Source organism: Monopterus albus, unplaced genomic scaffold, assembly GCF_001952655.1.
Source record: "Monopterus albus unplaced genomic scaffold, M_albus_1.0 scaffold70.1, whole genome shotgun sequence".
In the NCBI taxonomy this organism is placed as follows: Eukaryota; Metazoa; Chordata; class Actinopteri; order Synbranchiformes; family Synbranchidae; genus Monopterus; species Monopterus albus.
Genome location: NW_018127950.1, coordinates 1,847,025 through 1,855,740, shown reverse-complemented (window position 1 = coordinate 1,855,740; position 8,716 = coordinate 1,847,025). Strand labels below are relative to the sequence as shown.

The 8,716-nt window shown below is 40.5% G+C and overlaps 1 protein-coding gene across 1 annotated transcript in view; it reads left to right on the top strand.

Moving 5' to 3' along the window:
- The first annotated feature begins 436 nt into the window (after positions 1-436).
- The window catches only part of LOC109963142 (flocculation protein FLO11), a 16,813-nt gene continuing 8,533 nt past the window's right edge, over positions 437-8,716 (top strand). Inside the window, exons 1-2 of the mRNA XM_020605448.1 lie at positions 437-806; positions 8,231-8,705. Coding sequence (XP_020461104.1) covers positions 755-806; positions 8,231-8,705 — 527 coding nt within the window. The 5' untranslated portion in view covers positions 437-754. The remainder of the gene's footprint in view (positions 807-8,230; positions 8,706-8,716) is intronic.

Below are 8,716 nucleotides of genomic sequence, written 5' to 3'. Positions count from 1 at the left end.
ACTATTAATGGATAGATAATAAAATCTGTCCAATATCAGGGGATTTTCATTGCAGTGCACTTTGGTTTACTGATATCTTTATTTTTCAAAACAGGTTTCACTTAGATAATGTTGACTTATTTGTTAAGGTATTTTTAGTCATGCTTCCATAGTTCTACTACCAGGAAGAGCACGAATGTGTCGACCGTTCAGTGAAAAACTTATGCAAAAGGAATGAAGACTGTGGTCGTGAGGATAACAAAATAAATTTTAATGCATTAACTTTGCCACTAAGCAGTCCTCAGTTAATCAAATATATAACTGTCAGATGTATTGATAATGAAAATAATAGCTGGTTGTAGCCTTGCAGTAGCCCACATCTGATGGAATAATAGTTTTCTGTGTTGTTTAGTTGACCCATTGAGCTTTGAAAGACTCCTTTTTGCTCACTCTTTGCATTTATGTAAACCATTAGCTAACAGACCGTTTCTGTACTGTGGTTCCCTTGGTGCTGCTGACAACGAGTATAAGGTCAGAGAAAAGGTGGAGGCAGAGCCATGCAGCGCGGCAACGATGAGTGACAGGAGAAACGATCCAATCAGAGGAGAGATAAACGCTTTTAAGTCCGGCAGAGGCTGCGATACTCAATGTAAACCACCTGTAGCAGGCAGCAGTGAGGAGAGGGTTCAGCACGCTCCGTTACACCGCTGAGACACGTACAGGGCATCAGGACAGGCCGGTCCTACACAGAAGAACCGTGGCACAAAGTTCAATCATGTCTCTCAACTACTTGCCCGTCGTGTTTCTCCTAGCAGCTCTCCACAACGGTGAGTGAAGTTTCCTCCTCCCAGTCTGATAAACTGCGAAATTGTTTCATTTCTATCTACACCTTTAATTTGGAAAATGATTTGAACACTGAAAATTCGTATAAAATGAGTTTTTCCTACCTACTGTCAACTCAGATTGTCCCACGTTTGCATTAAATGTTGGCCTCCTTTAAAGTCAAAGAAAAGTAATACTTCATTGTAAACGTCCTGCAGTCAAAAATATTGATTAATACTTTTACTTACCAGCAAAATGTTCTCAGTACGAAAAGTAAAAAATGCCTTTGTGAGAATTACATTATTATATGACTAATTAAATATTAATAGCCTGTTGATTTTTTTCTTACATGTATCCTGTTAGTAACATTTCTGATGTCCTGTAAATAGTCGTGGTGGAAGTTGTTACCATATAGAAGCTACTGTTGGATAGTTTAACCTCCAAACACACACATATTGGCTACATAAACATTTTTAAATGCAATATCACATGAGTGGCTTTATTTTGTACATGTATAAGATATATATTCAGACTCTTCTTCTCTTTCCCCTCTTTTGTAAATCTTTGGTTCTGTCTTAAATCATGTCTTGTGACTTAAACATATTCAGTTTAGCTGATTATAACTAATAATTTTCAGTATTGTTTCTTGCAGATAAGAGATTTTCTTCACTGACATAAACCTCCGTTTACCATATGCTTATTATCTGGATGTTTATTATTTATTATTTTGTACTTGATGTCTTATGAAAGGGTTAATAATATGAATAAACCACTGATACATTTTTATGGAAAGCAGATAAAGTAAAAGCTTTTCCACAAAGAAATCAACAGATAAACCTATCAATGACTGAATTAGTAAATCATAAAAACATATTGTTCTGTAATGTGTTTAGCCTTTGTTTTAGTTAAAAGAGACAGCTGATTCCTGTAACTTTTTCCTTCTTTGTAAAATGTTTTTTCCATGGGGGGTTTTCCCAGATAGTCTTAAACCCTGACTCACAGCTCCTTCAGTGTGACTCAGTGCTCTCTTGGGGTGGACAGATGCCAGTGAGGAGGCACTGGTCAAAAAAAACCAACAGCCGGCTAACTGAAGTGCAGCACGCTCCACGCACACAGTTTACTCTGTGGGTGCATAAGCAGACCCCCCTCAGCAGTGCAGTGAAGCCATCAGAGGAGGTTTGATGAACTTTCCACTGTAGCTGCAGTTAAATCTATTAGTCACCCTCTGGATTATTTTGGACAGTGCTGAAGTGCATCTCTTTGTTTAAAGGTTTCCATATGAAGACTGAGAGTCAGTCACAGTCATGTGCTGGAGCCTCCGTTGTGTTTTTCACTTTCTGCCATGTGTCTCACTTGTACAGAAACACAGAGGTAAAGGGAACGAGAGGAAGACTGGGATGTGATGGATGTTTGGGGCTTGACAGCATGTGTCTGAAGTAGCAGTAAAGTCCAGATAAAAAGGCCTCCTGAGGGTCGTGGTCCTCCTCCTCTGAGTCTGGCGCCACATTTTCTTGTGCTCTCCGTAAGAAATCTTCAGGGAACAGACCACGTTAAATGCCTGACTCTCTCTCTTCCCTCTGCTTCTGCTTCTCCTCCACATGTGTCATGCTTTGCTGGCTAGTCACTGTGAGGGCATTACCAGAGCATGCAAAATCTGCTCCGGAGTTAACGAACAGTTGTAGCAGTGTGAAAAGACTGAGCTGCAACTAACAGCTATTTTTAATATCAGTTGATCTGACTAATGAGTCTCAGTTTCTCAGAGGCCATGGTAATGTCTTCAGTTTACTACATTTGTGTGATTGACAGTCTAAATCCTAACTAGATAATCATCACATAGAGAGACTGGCATTGTTGCTTGAAAAGTTACTCGAGCGCCAGACTCTTGCACGCACACACATTAACAACGCCCACTTTTAGAGATTTTTCAGTGTTATCAATTTGAAGAAGTCCATGAAGTGTCACATTGTTTATCAGTCAGTGCTTGCTTCTGTTTAATATTAATAATCGATCTTCAGCTTCCTCATTTGTTGCCCTCCCAATTGCTGGTACTGTATGTACTATGTTGTTTTCATGCACATTTGCTGCTGTTTTCTCGTTTTCTCTGGCCTTCTTTCTGCCTCTGTTGCTCGGCCCCTGCTGCATCCTGTTGGATTAGACCTGCTCAGTGGCAGTAAATCTTACTCTGTAATTGGAAAGCATGTGCTGGCGGAGCTTTAATTGGATATGATATGTGCAGAGGCCCCGCTCATGCTCCAGGGAGCCATCTGTTACCTCCGAGTCACAGTATAAGAGCCCTGTTTGCTCAGATACCGACAGCTTGTTTCTGTGTTCCTCCTGCTGTGGAGGGTGCCACTTAAATTGGAGACTGTCTGATGAGAGAGGAACCATATGTATGACATAGTATGATGTAGAAGATATCAGGATCAGCTTCTTTTATTTTTGTCTGCCATGCTACTCTGTGTATTATAAAAGTCTTACGGTAGTAACTGTGAAATAACTGCGGCCTCCCTCCTTGTGCAGAGACTTTGTCTATGTGTGTGTGTGTTGGACTGGTTGGAACATGTGTGTGTTAGGCATGAAGTCTGTTTCTTCAGCAGTAGGAAGAACAACAATCCTAGCCAAGTTTTTGTGACAGTCCAGATGGAAGAGAGCAAACGTTTTTGCAGCACAAAGAGCTGGACCCTTAATTCTGCTCAGTCACCACTGTCAATGATACACTGTCACTCACCTGTTAGTGATACACAACTTTGTTCTTGAGTTATTAGATCAAATAACCTCTGGTCTTTGACTAACGGGAAACTCTATTTTTGAGGTTTTAATTAGCTAATACACGATTATAGGTCAGCTCTTCATATGATTATTCTGTCTCCTGCTCAGATCCTGCATTTTGGCCTCAGGCTCTTCCTGATTGTTGGTTCACAACCTGGCAGCTCATCTCCTGCTCTGGGCATGTTCTTTAATCAGGTTCACCTCATCAGAGTGCTGCTTCCTGAATAGTAGACTGGAAAGATTTGATGGCAACGTTGAGAAATGTAGAGATTCTTTCTCTCTAGCTCTCCGGACCTGCTCAGGATTCCTTCTTGGTATTAGTATGCCTCACCCCGAGATGTGTCATCACTAGAGACAAGGATTTATTCTCAGGGAGTGGCATTGTGGACAGAAAGTTGAGAATGGGTGTTTGGGGAATTGGAACTGACAGTTCCTTCATGAGCTGGTACTTCACAGGAGTGCTATTGTGTCGCATGAATAGAAAGCCCCTGAAAGAACGGGGCTGAGCTGAAATATGAACATCAATGCTAATGTCTAGCTCTGTGTTCCCATTACTGTCAGTAATTTGAAGTGAGGTGAAGCTTTGAAAGGAAGCAAGAGATACCACACTGCACTGTTTGATTTTGCCCTCGACAAAAAAGATAAAGAGAGAAGTGGAGAGTTTTTAAGTGGCTTCATAGTTTGTCTTGAGCATTGCTACTAAAGTCAGAGAAAATGACCAGCTCCCTTGACTAAAGCCGGACCTTCTTAATCCACATCCTCCTGAGTGTGTGTTTGCAGGCCAACCTTAGACCCACTAGTCACCCTGACCCAGTCAACCCTTTTGTGTCTGCAGGGGATTATCTGGCTGTAGGTAAATCTGTCCAGACAAGGCACTGTTATAGAAGTGCAGTGCAGAGTGTGCACTTAATTACTCCGGTGTTTAAACTATATTACACTAACTGGCTGCCTGTTTACATTGTCTTGCATGGATTTATAAATCTTTTCATCCTCACGAGTAACACCACAATCACCAGAGCCCTAAAAGCTGCACTAACAGTTCTTTTAAGGTCATAAAACAAAGGCATTGGGCTGCTAACATGTATTGTAGATAAAAAAAATGCTCTGGTCTAGTTTAAACACATTGTTCCAGCTGTTACTGTATCAGTATTTGTCTGTGGTGTCATAGATGCTCTTTGAAATGTGCTCACAATTAAGTCTTTGTACTTCAGTGACAGCTGACATTTTCACAAAATTTAGAATAGAGAAGCAGAACTTTTTAGGTGGAAGCAAACATCACAATGGAAAATGGAAGGAGAACCACAGTGTTTCATGTTGAGCCACACACATTCAGATTTGTCCATAAATAGACTCTAGGCTTTTTTGATGAGACCATGACATACTTTAAATATCTGTATTATTTATGATTTGTAGATATCAGAAATACCTCAACATATCAAGAGACTTTGCTCGGTATGACATTTTCAAGGGCTCAGCTTCTGCACCTTTCCATTATAAACATCGGATCATAATCATTTCATGTGAAGGCTGCTTGGAAAAAAACAGCCTTTATTTTAGTGGAATTGTAAATGGCATTGTAATGCTCATATCAGATCTTGCGTGTACTGCAGATGAATCACAACAGTGCAGGCAATGTTATAAATGCCATCACACACAAAAACCCATCTCATATTTGGTTTCTATTTACAGGTGATACTGTATATATTGACTGATTGTGTAATTTCTCCAAACAGTAGTCCTAATCTTCCCCTTTGTGCTCTACTGGCAGTAGTTTACTGATAGGTGCCTTTTGGATTTCACAACCTGTCAGTGCTGCAAGTTTACCTCTAGATTTTAAAATGTTCAAACTGTAATAATGTTTGGATGTAAATATCAAATTGAATTATCTAGCTATCCAATTTTTTTTTAACAAAAGCCCTTTTTGAACAATGGGCTGTCAATCAAATGTTAGCTAGGTCAGTGAGATTGATTTACCAACATCCTGATTTAACATTTTCTACACAAAGTAATCCATCCGATAGTTCAGCGTCCTGTTTTTGCATCTTAGCATGGAAATAGGAAACACAAACTGAAGGGGGAAAATCTAGACTTTCTCACAGGGCTGATGACTTTGATAATTACTGTTGCTAATTTGAGTAGATACAGGTACTTTTTTTTATTTATGATGCCCTCTTTTGAACACTTTGTTCAAAATGTTATGATTTCCTCAGTGTTTAATTAACAAAGGCCTCCATCCTGATTAGATGATCTGTGTCATTAGTCAAGACACAGAGGTACATTATGTGGAGATGAAAGACATTATGGTGCCTTGACACAACAGTGACACACACACACACACACACACACACACACACACAACTGATGAGGCTCTGACTGCATTAATGAGTCCATACCAGCAGAGTTAATGATAGTGTTTTACTTTTTAATAGCTCCCCAAGTGTTGATTGATTGTGTGTGTTGATTGAACCGTATCTGTTCTTACTGGCACCCAGCTACTGTAGTGGGCCAGGTCACAAACACCTGACTGATCTACAGGATGGAGAGTAAACTGAAACTGGCTGCAGAATGTTTCAATGAAGCAATGGGAATCTGAAAAAAACAGCTAAAATGTGCTGATTTTTGATACAAGCAGATAAAACCTGTGAGACTTTAGCAGAATTTAAGGTATGCAGGGTGAACAGTGAAATGCTTAACCTTCAGCTCAGTTGACACAAGTCCTTGCAAATGATACACTGAAAAATATAACACAGGAATAATCAAGACAGGGTTGGCCAGAACTGATTTAAGAGGTTTTTCATTAATCTTGATCTCTGGTCAGCCAGTAAGATTAGTCAGTTGCCCTTAAGTCTTAAACTAGACAAGATGTGATACAAAATGATACATGTGTGTTTTACAGCAATGATCTCATGTTATGCTGTGTCACATTTAGGTCCAGCCTTGCTTAGCTCTGACACTCCTTTATTTTATGACCATTAAAAACATCAGCTGTGTTTATCTACCATTGATGACTGCTTCATGGCCTATTTTATTCCTCTAATACATAATTTTTAAAGGGGGGTATGGGCGTGTGTGTGTGCACATCAAGTACATCATAGCAATAAAAGTTTGTTGTCACAGGGTGTGTGGAGCCTGTGACTATACGTTTATATCTCTAAATATGTCTTGGTTGCTAAGTGACAAAGACATTAGGCCTTGTACACACAGACGATAATCAAATCATGCTGAGGATCTGATAATAGTCTTGGTTTTTGCACCAGTTCCTTGTGCTTTTAAATGACTTACTAGGTGGTGGACTGTTTGTGTAAGGTGTCTCCCAATCTGCCAAGTATGTGTTCTCTCTCTGCGTTTGCTGAAAAGGGGCTTTGAATGTAATCATTGGATGCATATCAGGGAGGAGCTGATGTAAAGAGGCTAAACCATTATGAAAGGCCTCCTACTGTTCATAGCGCTCCCCAGACTGCTCTCTGGCTTCCTCTTTTTACCCCATAAACACCAAGCAGAGAGCGGGAGCTGGCTAATTGGGAACAGGCCTCACAACAGCACACTGAACAAATAAGAGGCAGTTTGTTCCTTTTGGTAAAATAAAGTTGGTGGCTAACGCATCTTGATAAACTCCTCTAGATCAAGATAAAGCCATGCAGTAAGTTTTTAAAAAGTGTTTACTGAGTTGATAGTGCTTCTAATCTTTCACAAAAGTAGCATTTTGAGGAGAGTCAAATGACTAAAAATAGGTAAAAGGATTTTATTTGCATACCCAGTTCTACTTACAAAATGTTGGTGCACCCATGTGAAAACCCTACTGGAAAATGCTGAAATATGAAGTAGCAAAGCAAACACAATTTCAGAAAAGCTCAGTAATATTTAATTTGATAATAATCCTCCACTGCCTTTTGCTCTTTGTGCCAGACGTCACACAAATCTCACACAACAGGCTTGCTGTATACAGTAGATGATCTTCACTTTCATTGAATGTTAATGGTGCTGTGTCTGCTTGATGATTTAAAGATACATGTTCACCATATCAACTTTATAAGATGATAATATGTCAGTGTTACGTTTCTCCTGTGGGGCCAAAAAAAAATCAGAGCATGCTGGTTTAAAGCCACAGGTTTGTTTGTTTTTTTTTTTTACATTTATCCTCAAGTTGTTTTTTTGTTTCTGTACAAAAATGAAACAGTCATGTTGAAAATTGGTGCAGTTATGTGTTGTTGTCAGTACAGAGTATTTATCTCAGTGTTTGGTCCATATTGCTGCCTGCCACATTGCCAAATCAGAAATGTTCTAATCTTACACATATGTAACTAACTTAAAGAGTAACTTAAAACCACACTGAAAAGATGTATTTTGCTGCCCCCTCTGGTTAAATGTTTGAAGCCTGTTTCACCTCAGATCACACCCAACATCATTGATGAGTATGGATGAGTTGGTCAGAGATGTGCTCTGTACATACACCCAGTGTATCTATACATCGCTGTAGCCAGGGCAGGAGTTAAACCGACTGGAGGTCAGCCAGAACAAGATTCTCAGGGGGTGTTGTTACTTTTTAAATGAATCTTTGTGTTATGATTGTGATTATATATAACATTTTAGGGAGATGTGCCCAGGAGAGAAGTGATGAGCTGATTTTTTATTTTTTATTTATGTTTCTGTTTGACTGTAGGAATAACTACCACAGATGTCACCACCACTGGAGAATCCACCACTTCTCCAACCTCTGACATGACTGCAAATTCAGTCACCAGCACCGACACATCTACGAGCACACCAACCAGCACCAACACATCTGCGAGCGCACCAACCAGCACCAACACATCTGCGAGCGCACCAACCAGCACCAACACATCTGCGAGCGCACCAACCAGCACCAACACATCTACGAGCGCACCAACCAGCACCAACACATCTGCGAGCGCACCAACCAGCACCCACACATCTACGAACGCACCAACCAGCACCAACACATCTGCGAGCGCACCAACCACCACCAACACATCTGCGAGCCCACCAACCAGCACCAACACATCTACGAGCGCACCAACCAGCACCAACACATCTACGAGCACACACAGCACACCAACCAGCACCAACGCATCTGCGAGCGCACCAACCAGCACCAACACATCTACGAGCACACACAGCACAACAA